Below are 15,084 nucleotides of genomic sequence, written 5' to 3' on the forward strand. Positions count from 1 at the left end.
AAATTGAAAAGCAATAAAACCTTCATATGCAACACTATGGACATTTCCTTCTTGATGGTCAGCTTCACTTGCAGCTCTTGCACATCCTTTCACGGACAACGGATTTTGATTTTTTCATTGTCTGGATTGGATCTCCAAAATCGCGTCCAAAGTCGTTTTGGCAAACGCTCCGATGATCGTTTCGAAGGCTCGAAAGCAAACGGGGTTCGTTCGTCGCCAATGTGGTGCTTCTCTCTTGACAGTTAGACTGATAATGATAATTCCAAGAGCTCGGCCTACTCATCGCGCAGCTAAACTACCACAGCGCGTATGACTAAGTTACAAGCTCATATTGTCGCGCTTATCTTAGATTCTCAGCAAGCTGCGTTCGAAACGCGCAGCCTCAGATCGCGCCAGACCGCGCACGTATGATTTGTACACGGTGTGCACCTTGGCTAAAACTTTTGCAGACGACGGATGAAGCTGTCAGCCGCCGTGTACAAATCAAACGGTCGCAATCTTATGGCGGCTGACACAGATCAGCAGGATCTGAGTGATTAAGGTTGAAGGATTCGTCATTGATACTATCGTAATCATTGAAATTCAAAAAGCAGTTTTCTCGTTCAAAACACAAATGATCATAATGAAAATGTATTCACCGGGTTTCAGATGGAAAATGGAATGCAGTGAATACATTTTCATAACAAATATTTGTGTTGTGCACGAGAAAACTGCTTTTGAATTTTCAATGATGACGATAATATCAATGACGAATCCTTCAACCTTAAGCTAGGATGCATCGAGCACGATTCATGGTCTGCATTTTAATGAATATATTTATCTACCGAATATTTGTCCTTTTTTTGCCTCTGTATTTCAAAAACCAAAATTATCTTATTTGAATAAAACAATCTTCGTTGTATTTTCAATAATTATTTTATTAAAGTACGACGTTTTTCGAAGCGCCTCCCTCATTCTCTATTTTGATTTACCAAATCAAATCGACAGCTTCCGAGGCACGTCCCTCTTTACCTTTCTTCGAACCTTTTTTTTTGGATTTCTCGGCGCGTCTCTTTTCCTTTTTTTGCGGCACCTTCGAGACTCGTCTTTGTTTTCAATTCAATTGCACTTTCCAAATATATTCACTTTTGGTTTAACTTCCCTGGCTGAGCGATTCTCCCCTCCCCCTGGATATTCGATCTTGACGCGATGGGAGGGCTTAACCCATTAGCATTTTAGCGCCAGTTCATTCACCACCGCTTGGACTTTGAGCTAGATATATCTAGTTTACGAGTTGAGCGCAAGTGAAGGAATCGCCGTAAGTGCTAATGGGAACCAAAGGAGTATCCGTCGTGCATTTATCACAAATCAAAAATAAATTATAATTCAGCTTGCATAGACCTAATCTTTGCATTCTTTGAATTTTCTCAAATTTAACAATAATTGTTAAATTTAACGTAACGCAAGAGTGGGTAGAGGAGGTCTCTGCGTTACATTCATCATTCGTTACTTGAATTCGTTAGTACACAGGACAGGGGACGCTAGGATAAGTTGACTTACAGCCTTACAGATTAGATTCATTACAATTAGAAAATTATGGACTGATTAGGTAAAGATAAAACTGTTGATTATAGGAGTTTGTATTTCAATTTCTTATTTTTATGGGTTTTGTGAATTTATAAAAGTTGACAAATAATCATTATCATTTTTATTTTTGACAAAAATCAGTTGACTGAATTTTTTTGTTTTTATATCTTAAGCCTGGAACACATAGCGTCCGTTCCGTCGAGGTTTGCGTTTTTCTGACAGTTTTCCCATGGGAAATGTGTCAAACTACTGTCACGCACACGCAAACGTACGCATTGTGTGGGGCACTTTAGACGGTATTATTTCACTGATCAAAAAAAGCAGGAATTTAGTTAGGACTTAGGACGGTTGACATTGTAAAGGGTTACGATGGATATAATTAGTAATCCTACATTATAGAGATCTGCGGAGGCGGCCATTGTAAGCCAATCGTGCAGAAAGAACTGTCAAAGTGTGAGCCAAATGAACAGGCTGATTGTTCGTAAGAAGGCGTCGATTGAACGGTATTGCAATCCGAACTAAATAAATTAAAATTATTTATTTTTAATATCGAGAAATTGACGGTATATGTAAGTTTAGTAAAAAGATAGAATTTAATTAATTCTGCTTTCAAAAGCTCAAGCCTATGACGAAACTTTTGTTGCTGCACTTCTCGAAAAAACTTTCATTGCTGCTTCTTGCTTCATTTCTGCCGATATGTTTAGCTTAACACTTTGCAATAAATTTCAGATTTCATCGATTGCTCCGCTATTTTTTTCAAAATTTTGAAAAAAAAAATCTACCATAATTAGAAAATGTAAACAAAACAACTTGAACCACTACGAAGTCACGCACAAAGTTTGAACATCTACAGGGGATACTCAAAATAACTGGGACAGGTAAAATTTTCACTTTTCAAATAATGTTCAACTCGCTGTAACTTTTTGAAAAGGGCATCAAATATTCTCAAATTTTTACTGTAAGTTCATCAACTAGTTGTGTATCAGTGGTTTAAATTTGGAAAAGATCGGGCTATTCTTCACGAAGATATAAAGATTATTGAAAAGGGTATAATTATTCGATAGCCAACTTTGAGCTTTTATATCTCCGGATTCAATGAACTGATTGCAATGAAATTTTGACCATTCATGACTTATATGATGAACTATTAAAAACGTTTAACTTTAAATTTTTAACAAGAGAAAAAGTTATAACGATTTCATTCATTTCACGATTTTTTAGCAAATTAATCAATTTCTAATATGCATCCCATTACTTTCTCAATTTATTAGCGGCTATGTTGTAACTTTCCTTCAAAACACATTTATATATAAGTCATTTAGACGAAAATTAATTGAACTAAATTTGTATCTTGAATTTTGAAACGATGTTGAAGTTTTGGATAATTTGGTGTTTTATTAGAAAAATAATCTAATCGTTATAATTTTCTTCCGTGTAAAGAATTTTAAGTTAAGTCAAAGGTTTTTCATAGCTTATTATACAAGTCATGAATGGTCAAAATTTCATTGCATTCGGTTCATTGAATCCGGAGATATAACAGCTCAAAGTTGGTTATCGGATAATTTTACCTTTTCCTAGAATCTTTATAACTCCGTGGACAATGGTCCGATCTTCTTCAAAATTGGACTACTGATACACAACTAGTTGATGAACTTACAGTAAAAAATTGAGAATATTTGATGCACTTTTAGAAAAGTTACAGCGAGTTGAACATTTTTTGAAAAGTGAAAATGTTACCTGTCCCAGTTATTTTGAGTAACCCCTGTAGCTTTGCAGCAAGTGTTGGCAGCTGATGTAAACAAAATGAACAGCGTTGCCGAATCGACATATGTAACTTCCGCTTATCTCTATGTAGAGGATTTCTAGATATAATATTACTTTGGACTGAGATGATCACAGATATGCAGAAGACGACTAGCGAAATTAGAAACACAATTTGATACATTATTGACTATATTTTGACAAATAGGGTTTGACAAATTTCTTTACAATATCGAATGGAAGCTCAAAAAGTGTTATCTAACCCTAATATGAGAGTTATTTGGAGATGATGCTGGTGCTGTCAATGACTAACATCGGTTATTGACACTATTGGTAATCAGCTTGAAATAATTTTCAGAATGTATTATAAAATAACTGAGGATATTATCTGATTATTGTTTGGGGAAGCTGTCAGAAAAACTAGTTGTCCATATCGGCTAAAAACGCTAGTTCTGGTAGCTGTCTTCGAATAGTTTTCAGAAATATCAAATCTTTAAAAATTAGCTACGACACATTTTTTTTTCTTTTTTCTCTTTGTATATTTCTTAAGAATAGTACTCTGAAGGCGTTAACATAGACATAGACACCCTTTTTTATCTCTGAATGTTGTCCAGTGACCTCGGAGATTTTCGATTATTGAAATATTGTTCAATTATCAAATCATCTTTGGAGCTTCCATTCGATCAAAACACTAGTGCGATGGGAAAAGTTAAAAACAGTATTTTTAAAAACTACTACGACCTAATGCTAATTACTACACACTTTGCTCAAGTTGACGACATCGTCTAGTCCATTGTGAGTATTAGCAGCGGCGTCATGGTCGCAATTTTTTCCGCAGTCAAGTTCGCAGATTGTGAACAATCCTCGGTACTCACTTTACGTAATTTATGTTTAGTCCCTTACTGTCAGAGCTGTCAGATCAGTGTAACACGCTAAATAAAATTTACACAAAAGGCAATTTACACGGAAAAAAATACACGGTTATGAATATTTATTGGGTACCGGACTGGTCACCGAAAATTTGATCGTTTTCTTTGGTACATCGAGGTCTTGAAATTAGTCTATGGTATTAGTCCTAGTAGGGGGAAAGTTGGGAAAGGGTCCAGGCTTTGCTATCAGCTGTCCTGCAGCTCCACCTGGTCACTCTTCAAAAAAAAAAACTTCCCTGGCTGAGCGATTCTCATCTTTATTTGAGATTTATTGCAAAAAAACGCAATAAAACCTGGCAGGATAGCCATTGTGGGAATTTAGCTGATGGTTCTCGATGAGAGTTGCTCAGCGCAGCGACCCAACACACTGTGCGTGGTCGGACGCTGACCGAAGAAAGAGGAAGAGTCGCGGCTTGCTATGATCTCGTCAGCAGCTGTCACTCGATAACGTAGGCGTTACTCCGGGTGGGCAATGTGCGTGCGTTATCAATGAATTACCTACATCGGCTGTTTTTTTTTTTTTTCAAGAGGCTTTACCGCAATGCGGCATTCGCCTCTAATAATCGGCTGTTTTCCTACTCTCCGCATCTACCAATATGGCGCTAGCTTCTATGCGCGAAAAATCGCTAAAAGTTAATCGCAAAAAAATTGTATGGCGGTATGTGGGGGTGCCCAGGTACCCCACAGCCTCCGTTAAAGATCGAGCATCTTTTTCACCCCCTCGATCACTCACTCCTCAGCACGGGTCGCTTGACACCTTAAATTGGGGTTAGTAGTTGTATTGTTAGCCGGCGACTACGCGGGTGACTCGTAAGGGGGGGGGGGGGTGCGTCAGGCCCCAGGACTTTCGTCCCTGCTGCCCCTCCATTAGGCCATTTCCAACGACTAATTTGTACTACTGTGTACATTCTATAATATCCTCTCAATAAAAAAAAGCAATTATATATTGTCTAAAACCTCTAAAACCGAGTCTTGATAGAAAATATAAATCCGCCGAAAGAGAGCAACTAATTATAGTTTTGTTATTTTTATCTTACAGTGATAATACCGATGCTGCAGAGGATGCTAATCAACCTGACATCGTTGACGTTGAAAAACAGGAAAACAAACAGTCTAATGAGCACATCGATTCCGAAGATAATGAAGACAACGATGAAGACAAAGTGGACAAGATATCTTCAAAAGTATCATCGCACATCACTTTTTCTGGCCTGACCATACTGGGAAAGGCAAATGCGGAAAATATCATGTACGACATCTCCAAAATACTGATTCCGGATCTGTTCTCAGCTATAAATTACAAGGAAATTCCGGACAGCATCAAGCTCAACGAAAGAAAGGAACGATACCAGCGTGAAAAAGAAGAGATGTCCAAAATCCCAGTTGCAATAGCGATTGTTAAGTTACTGCAGAAGTTACCAACAAAGTTTATGGATCTGAATTTGCCTAAACTGTTAATGAAGGTCATAAACTTTTTGAAGTCCAACCTAAAACAGGTTCGCAGCATAGCGAGAGAAACGCTGAAAAACATGCTTCTATCTGTGGGCCCGTCTCTCCTAAGAATCATTTTGGAGAACTTGACGGCTATACTTTCTCGAGGTTTTCAACAACATGTAATGGTGGTAACGGTGCACACTCTGCTAGATGCCGTCAAGGATCAACTTAGTACAGAAGTCGTCGATGATATCTTGCAACTGGTTTTGAGCATATGCATCAACGATATATTTGGGCGATTGTCCGAAGAAAAGGAAGTCGGTTCTCTCATCAGTAAAACGCCAGAGGCCAAACCTAACAAGAAGAGTTTCCTATCGCTTCAAATATTGGCGAAGAAAATGAGCGAAAAATCAACACTTGATTTGATTGTGCCCCTAAAGGAAATAATTGCCAAAACTAATTCAAGGAAAACCGTACTCAAAGTGCAAGAAGCACTTAGCAAAATTGCGGACGGAATATGTGCCAACGAAAACATCAGCGTCGAAGCCATACTTATCTTTGTGTTCGGCATTACTTCGGAGAGCATTCCTGATTTGGTTTGCGGGGGTAAACAAGCCACTCTGTCCGACAAGCAGAAAAATAAAATGAAAGAAAAAAGACCAGACATCTATCTGATCCCGGCGGAACCGAAACGGCGAGGTGCTTTCAATCAAATTGCGTTGGTAACTAGCGCGAAGACTAATGCTCATGTTTTCGTCGAAATGGGACTAGAGATATTGCATTCACTCATAAAGAAAAATCAAGTGCTCTCCGTGGAATATGAAGCATTCTTGGATCCACTTGTTCCCATATTGGTCGACTCTTTGAACAGCAATCATGTTAAAGTAACAACGCTAAGCATCAAATGCATTTCCTCTATTTGGTCTAGCAAGCTAAGCTTGCCTGGGATTGAGAAGAACATCGCGAAAATAGTGGAAAACTTGCTGAAACTCTTGCATAAGTATGCCACGGCTGTAATTGGTCGAAACGATGAAAACTTCCAATTGGTGAAAAACAGCTTCAAAGCGGTCGTTACCTTGCTAAAGTATGTTAAATACTTTGAAATCAGTAATGATCAACTGAAAATGTTGCTGCTATACGTGGAACAAGATTTGTATCACAACGAGAAGCAAAATATGGCTCTGATTTTGTTGCGATCCATTATTGGAAGGAAGCTAATCGCCCCAGAGGTGGCAGCAATCGTTAAAAAGGTCGCTGAGCTCAGTATTACCCACGATAATCAGAAAATACGGTACAGTTAAACGTGTTTTATTTGAAGATAGCATTTTATAACCCTCTTGCACTCTCTCTATATATCTTTCTCATTAGGGAAGACTGTCGCCAGATTGTTCAGGAATATCTGCTGAACTATGCACTCGGTAAGAGCATCGATCAAACACTTCATTTCTACGTCAGTCAACTGGAGTACGAGATGGTTGCCGGTCGTGAGTCTGCGGTACAGATGCTGGAAACTATCTTCAAATTATTTCCAACGGTAAGTTCAATTGGAAGGCATTCTATCTGCGTTTGTGGATGAAGGTGTATAGTCATGAACCGACCATTACAATGTGTATTATTCTACGATCCAATATTTTTTACTACCCTGAGTTAATGTGGGGGACTTCTAATTTCTAAAAACAATAAAATTACACTGTTGTATTGTCGGGCCGCCACCAAACCGGACTTCGCACAATCAAGTCGCGACGCGACCCAACTCGCGACGTTTTTTAATCATGTCAAATGTAGTGCGCATCCTTCCCGTTGTTGTCAGCAACACAGCGCACTAGATGCGAAACAGTTGCGACCCTTGTGGACCAAGAAAATTGCAATTTTTGATTAAATGTCGGTCTTGATTCCAACCGGATAGACAATATATCTCACCTGGATATATACATTGGCAGCTATGAAGAAGCAGAATATAACTAGAGTGACTGGAAGGGAGAGTGGCGTCATGTTCCATTTTTCACAGGTCTCCTGCTCGGGAATTTGTATGGAGATAACAGATGATCGCAATTCCACTTTTGACATTGACTCTACTCTCACTTCCAGTCAGTCTAAATATAATGTGTCACTTTTGTAACAAGTTCGACCACAAGCAAAACAAAGCAAAGCGAAGCCGTCAGCGTCACATAGAGGCTTGCAGCAAAAACCTAACCTTATCGAATTCTCATACGATTTGTAAACATTGCCCTCAATTTTTTTTTGAGGGCAAGGATGGCTTTATGGACCGACGCCGAAAAAAAGAATGAGAAGGAGATATCGCGTAGTAGCGGTCGAAGTGGTTCGCGCGATGGAAGAAAAGTCGGAACGGATGTTTTTGCCACTGTTCGACGGCACCAATTATTCCGCATGGAAATTCCGAATGGAAATCCTGCTAGAAGAACACGAACTACAGGAATGTATCCAGACGCTAGCTAGTGAGGCGGAATCCCTGCAAGATGTGGTCGGTGATAGCCAGGACGTGAAGAAGCATAAGGAGTTGAACGTGAAAAACGAGCCAAGCTGGATCGGAAATGCAAGTCACTGCTGGTGTCCCGAATTCATGACTCACAGCTCGAGTATATTCAGGACAAGCAGTATCCCAAGGATATATGGGATGCCCTTCGACGAGTTTTTGAACGACGCAGCATCGCGAGTCGAATGCACCTTAAGCGAAGGATGTTGACCCTGCGGTTCGAACACGGAAGGTTGCAGGATCATTTCTTGCAGTTTGACAAACTTGTCCGGGAGTATCGTTCGACGGGTGCAGATCTGGATGAGCTCGATGTCGTTTGTCACCTTTTGTTGACGCTTGGATCATCATATTCGGCAGTAGTTACGGCGCTGGAAACGATGCCGGAGGAGAATCTTTCCCTCGAATTTGTTAAGTGTCGGCTGCTTGATGAAGAGACGAAACGGAAGGGTGTCGAATTGGGTGCAACGAATAACGATGGGACGGCGTTCGCCGGTTCGAAGCAGCCCCAAACTGCCGGTGGACGCATAAATGTCCCATGTGCAACAACAGACAATCGAGAAAATCGCGTCCAAAGTTCGAAAAAAGTAAATTGTCTCAACTATGAAGTATAAGTGCTGAATCGTGTTCTAACATCAACCAATTTTTAATTTGAGCACTATTTTTTTTATTTAGGGCAATTTTATAGTTCCATAGGATTTCTAATGAAACGTGACGCTTATGCGTCCACTTTTAAGAATGTTACAAACCGGCCATGCATTTTTTCAACAATTTTCGGATCAAACAACCTATTTTTATTTCCCCATATGATAGTACCCCACGATACATGATCATGGGCTGCAAAATCTCAATATTGCCAAAAATGCACATGGGACAATTATGCTTCCACCGGCAGCAAAGGAGGTCGAAGATTAAGTGCTTCGGATGTAAGAAGGAAGGTCATATCCTATCGGAGTGTACGCTGAAGAAGAATAAGAAATCTGGTGGCGATGCAAAATCAAAGGCACATATGGCTGGCGATGGTGGTGTGTGTTTTGTAGGCGTGAGCAGGGGTGAAAAAATGCGGGATGAGTCCAGTCCTATACGATGGTATGTTGATTCCGGATGTTCCGACCACCTTGTGAACGACAAGGCACTCTTCGAAGACCTGAAGCCGTTGCGTGATCCGATCGAGATTGCGATCGCCAAGGATGGCGAATCAATGAATTAACTACATCGGCTGTTTTCCTACTCTCCGCATTGACCAATGTGGCGCTAGCTTCTATGCGCGAAAAATCGCTAAAAGTAAATCGCAAAAATATTGTATGGCGAATACCATCTAAAGGCAAATTCTTCAAAGTGGAACACATTATTCGAAAAAATATTTGGTAGTGGTTGTGCACAATGGTGACCACTATTAAGCCTACCAAATATTTTTTCGGTGAAAGCTTTGTATTTCAAGTAATTCAAGTTTAGATGCATTTCGCCATACAAAATTAAATTGATTTACTCCTGCTGATCAACTGTGGCTGCGCGCAAAGCGGGTAGTCCATTGTCGCAAAGTGCTCTGGTACAGTGAAAGTGACTTCGTGCGTGGGCGGCAAGCGTACTGAGTGCACCGTTGAAAACGTTTTGTATGTTCCTGAACTACGGTGCAATTTATTCTCCGTTATGCGTATTGACGAAGCAGGTATGCGTGTAGTGTACGAAGGTGGAAAAGTGAAAATCTACCACCAATCGAAGATCGTCGCGTCTGGCACGCGTGTCGGAAAATTGTACCAGCTGGATTTCTGGAAAGCGGGACGAAGCAAAAGTGAATCGTTGTTGTCGTGCGGTCGAATTCCGAAAGACTTGGAGCTGTGGCACCGTCGATATGGACATTTGAACGCGAAGAGTCTGGAACAGCTTTTTCGTTGTGAAATGGTTACTGGAGTAAAATGCCCCGTTGATGCGAATGACAATAACATTATCGTGTGTGAGCCGTGCGTTTTGGGGAAGCTAAAGATACTATAAGCAAAGATACGAAGTGTGATGATTGTTGTTGTCGATGATGATCATCCAATCATGACGATGATGCCGACGAGCAATGCTTTAAAGCACGTTTGACAGGTCTCCTGCTCGATTGGAATGACATTGACAGTAAATTTGGAATTCCAATTGGAACATTTCGTGTCTTTGCATATAGTGTCTTTAGGGGAAGCAAACTCGGAAACCGTTCCCGGCGTGTGAAACGAAAAGATCGTTGCGAGTGCTCGAAGTGATCCATTCGGACGTATGTGGACCAGTCACTCCAGTCGGACTAGATGGAGTTAAGTATTTTGTGACATTTATCGATGACTGGTCGCATTTTACGATGGCGTTCTTGATCGAGTCAAAGGACGATGTGTTTGATCGGTTCCGAAACTTTGAAGCTCTGGTGACAGCAAAATTCGGGAAGAAGATTAGCAAATTGCGCTGTGATAACGGCGGCGAATATCGCAGCAAGCAGTTCGAGCGGTTTTGCAAGGAGAAAGGCATCGAGGTAAATTGGACAGTTCCGTACACCCCCGAGCAGAACGGGGTGGCTGAGCGGATGAACCGCACTCTTGTTGAGAAGGCTCGTGCTATGATGTTCGATTGCGGAATCAGTAAGCGATTTTGGGGTCAGGCAGTGCAAACAGCGGCTTACCTCGTGAATCGTAGTCCGTCAACTGCGATCCAATCAGGAGTTACTCCTTTCGAATTGTGGGAAAGCAAGAAACCAAATATTTCCAAGTTGCGTACGTTTGGATGTAGTGTATTTGTGCACATTCCGAAAGAACATCGGAAGAAGATGGATTCCAAAGCTTGGAAAGGAATCTTTATTGGCTACGGCCATAACGGCTATCGTGTGTGGAATACAACCTCCCAGCGGATTGTTCACGCACGCGACGTTGACTTTGTTGAAGCTGAAGGCGGCTGTTCCGAAGAAAAGCTAGTTCGTTCGAGTGATGTGTTCCAGTATTCTGTGCCGGAGAAGTCTGGTGAAGAACGATCTGAAGAAGTATCAGATGAAGAATCAGTGGACGAGTTTGACAGTTTTCGAGGAGATAGTGATGCTGAGCCTGAAGCGGAAGACACTGCAAGCGGAGGACGTCGGGATGAACCAAGGCAGCAGCGTCAGAGGTGCCCTCCGAAGTGGCACGAAGATTTTGAAGTGGAGTATGCAGCGTATGCGTTGAATGCTATGGGATACGTCGACGAGGTTCCGAATAACTTGGCGGAGGCGCGGAAGCGACTGGACTGGCTGAAGTGGAAAGACGCCGTAGAGGATGAGTTAGCATCGTTGCAGAAAAATAACACTTGGAGTCTGACGAAGTTACCCAAGAATCGTACTCCAGTCACCAGCAAGTGGGTATTCCGGATCAAGCGTGGAATTGACGGGAAACCCGACCGTTATAAAGCTCGCTTAGTGGCGCGCGGTTTCAGTCAACGACGAGGCTTTGACTATAGCAAAACTTATTCACCAGTCGCATTAGTAATAAGAGATAACACTGAATATATGTGACTAAGCGTTTTATCGAGTAGAGTTAAATCCGTGTTTTATCCGTGTTCTCGTGTCCATCCGAAACCATTTCACATTTGACAAGGAATGAACTAAAGATCAAACATCTGTTGGACGTCAATGAAAATTCTATCGAATGAAATAAGATGTTTGAGCCAAGGTTTGAGTATTGGTATCTTTTTGGACATAACCGCGGATTTGAAGCTTAAGCTAAGGGTCCTACTCTCCGTGATTTGCCATGTGAAATTTTGGAGGAGTCACGTGTTTCATAGGGTTCTCATTCCTGCCACCAGATGCGGAGGGATCGTTAGCTTCCGTTGGATTTACCTATACAATACATCAATCACAGCGGTTCCCAAATAATAACGCGAAATTCTCTGAAGCACAGTACATTCGGCCATAGCAGGCAAAAGCACAATCCGCTAAAATGGACTACACGCTTTGCGCGCAGCCACAGTTGATCAGCAGGAGTAAATCAATTTAATTTTGTATGTCGAAATGCATCTAAACTTGAATTACTTGAAATACAAAGCTTTTCCCGAAAAAATATTTGGTAGGCTTAATAGTGGTCACCATTGTGCACAACCACTACCAAATATGTTTTCGAATAATGTGTTCCACTTTGAAGAATTTGCCTTTAGATGGTATTCGCCATACAATATTTTTGCGATTTACTTTTAGCGATTTTTCGCGCATAGAAGCTAGCGCCACATTGGTCGATGCGGAGAGTAGGAAAACAGCCGATGTAGTTAATTCATTGGATGATTATTTTGAAAGATGTTGTCATTTTAGTACATGACCATTAACTTTAGTACAATTTTTCAAAAAAGCTGAGTTTTTTAAGTAGTAAAGCAAACCAGCTCAAATTGTGTCCACGAGTAGAAGGAACATAGGCCTTCCATTCGTCATCAATAGATTTGTGATTTGTTTGTCACAACCAAAGTTCGAGCTTATTTACCTTCAATGGCTCAAAAATGGCAGTTTTATCAAAGACTTTTTGTTCTAAAATAACCAATAGATGTTTGTTATGATTCAAAAAAATAATGAGTGATGACAAAGGTCAAATGTGTCCAATAGTTAAAACAAAAGTTGGCAACATTTTCTAAGTGAGCAGAAAAAAATATTGTTATGAGGTGGCAATATAGTTGCCACTGCCTTATAAAGGGGTATTGCAGACTGCATCTCAAATTGGACTATTACACTTTTTTTGATACGCCTAAAAAGTGTGATAAAAGTGCACATTTGCCTCGGATCGTATCGACGTCTTCGGTGCACTTTGATAGATGCTTCAAGAGTGGACTGTAGAGCATAAGGTTTCAGGACGTTTGAGAAGGTTTTAAATGGTTCCATATCACGTACATACCGTAGGGTATCGCGCCACTTAGGCGGTGGCTTCTATATTCGTCTGTTTTCGACTATAACTCAGTCAATTTTGAACCAATTGACTTGAAATGTTGTACACGGGTAGATACTATACCTATCTCACCACATTCCAAATGCCAATTGGTTCAAATTTGACTGAGTTATAGTGGAAAACAGACGAATATAGAAACCACCGTCCAAGTGGCGCGATTCCCTAACAAACTAATAATCTGCGCTAAGGATGTCACATTTTTATGTATCTTTACAGGCAATTCTGAATAAAAAGGCTGCATTCTTCTTCATCACAGTCGGAATTCGGTTGGTCAACGAAGAATCTCCAGACTGTCGTGCGCTGGTAGCACAAAGTTTGGAAAGTTTGCTTTCGAGAATAGACAAATCCTGCTACGACGAACTGTTAGAACTAATTCTAACGATGCTTCAAGGCGCCAAAATCAGTCATCGAGAATTGGCAGCCCAGTTGATAATAAGGATGGTGAACGTGGAGAAAGAATCGTTCAGCGGACGGCTAATGAAGGTGCTTCCCGCACTGCTTTATACGATCACAGACATGAACGAAGAAAGCACCGGGAAATTCGTAAAGCTAAAATCTTCAGCGGCGCCGCTTGGGGATGATAGTTCTGAACACGAAAAGGCAAAAGACCATTCTCTCGTTCAGACTTTAAATGCTTTCACCCGAATTTTTGAAGTGTGCCCTCATGTCCTATCAAGCGTCCAGCACGGCGATTTCATCGATGAGCTCGCCTACAATTTGCAGTCCTTGATGGCCCATGGCCACCAGTGGGTTCGACTGGCTGCTCTGAAGCTGCTAGGTTTGATACTCAACGCGATAGATTTTGATACAGTTCACAAAATACTGCAAGCCGAAGAATGTGATGTGAAACAGCAGTACATCTATGGCAACCCACGTTCGGATGCGAGGTCACTTGTATTGGATATGTGTTCGCAATTGGTTCCAGCAGAAACGGAAGACGATGTTGCTTCCCTGGTAACGCAAAATTTACTCCTAATTGCAAACATCCTTAAAGTAATTCCATTACAAAGCGATGCTACTAATTTGAAACATGACGACGCATCCAAGGACGTAAATCTCTCCTGGTTGATTCGGAGAGTACGATATGTTGTACAGAGTGAAGTTGCAAAAGCTCCAAAATCTATCGTTTTGGTAAGTTTTGAAAATTTCAGCAAATGTCAGAGAGAATATTATTTGGTAAAATATACTTTTTTTTCTTCATTAGCGCAAGCACATGTTCCAGTGGATGGAAGCCCTGGTGGATTTACTGGACGAAAGCATGGTGGTCTCCCTAGCACCCTCCATCCTGTCTCCGGTGACACGCGAGCTGAGTGACCAAGATCACCTCGACAAGGCGGTGAAGCAGATTGTGATACGGTTGGGAAATAGGGTAAAATCGAAAATCGGTAGCGAAAAGTACGATGAAATCCGTTTGCGCATGCAGACCAAGATCCTTGAGAAACGAAGTGTGCGACAGAGAACGGTTGCCGTGGAGAAAATTAACAATCCAGTGCAGGCTGCGAAACGCAAGCTGGCGGTGAAGAACAGGAAAAAAGAAGCCAAGAAGCAAAAGCTGGAAACCATGCGAACGATTGGTAAAAGTACGGTAAAAAGCTCTGCAAGTACGAAAGTCAAACGGAGGCGAATGGAAGATTTGTTTCAATAGAGGTTTTACAAATTTATTGGTTTGCTGTAATATATAAAAACACACTTTCCTGTTCATCAATATATTTTCTTCCTTATCAATAGAGAAAATGCCCCTGCTATTATAATTACCCTAGGCCATTTATAAGGCAAGAGAAACTTGTCACCTTCATTTTTTTATACATAAATATTGTCTATCCGGCTGGAATGAGCCATTTTATTTATTGGGATCCAATAAAATCACGTAATACTCAGAAAAATGAGCTCTTTCGATTAGGATATAGAAAATAGCAATATTTTGTTCACTAAACAACCCAATTGATTCGATTGTTTTTCAATAGTTCTATAATAATTTAAAGTTACT

The 15,084-nt window shown here is 40.8% G+C and overlaps 1 protein-coding gene across 1 annotated transcript in view; it reads left to right on the forward strand.

Moving 5' to 3' along the window:
* The window catches only part of LOC109421421 (small subunit processome component 20 homolog), a 32,743-nt gene extending 17,941 nt beyond the window's left edge, over positions 1 to 14,802 (forward strand). The window contains exons 7-10 of the mRNA XM_019695906.3: positions 5,296 to 6,981; positions 7,059 to 7,224; positions 13,314 to 14,228; positions 14,302 to 14,802. Of these exons, the coding sequence (XP_019551451.3) occupies positions 5,296 to 6,981; positions 7,059 to 7,224; positions 13,314 to 14,228; positions 14,302 to 14,742 (3,208 nt within the window). The 3' untranslated portion in view covers positions 14,743 to 14,802. The remainder of the gene's footprint in view (positions 1 to 5,295; positions 6,982 to 7,058; positions 7,225 to 13,313; positions 14,229 to 14,301) is intronic.
* The last annotated feature ends 282 nt before the right edge of the window (positions 14,803 to 15,084 follow it).

This window comes from Aedes albopictus, chromosome 2 (assembly GCF_035046485.1).
Source record: "Aedes albopictus strain Foshan chromosome 2, AalbF5, whole genome shotgun sequence".
Taxonomy (NCBI): domain Eukaryota; kingdom Metazoa; phylum Arthropoda; class Insecta; order Diptera; family Culicidae; genus Aedes; species Aedes albopictus.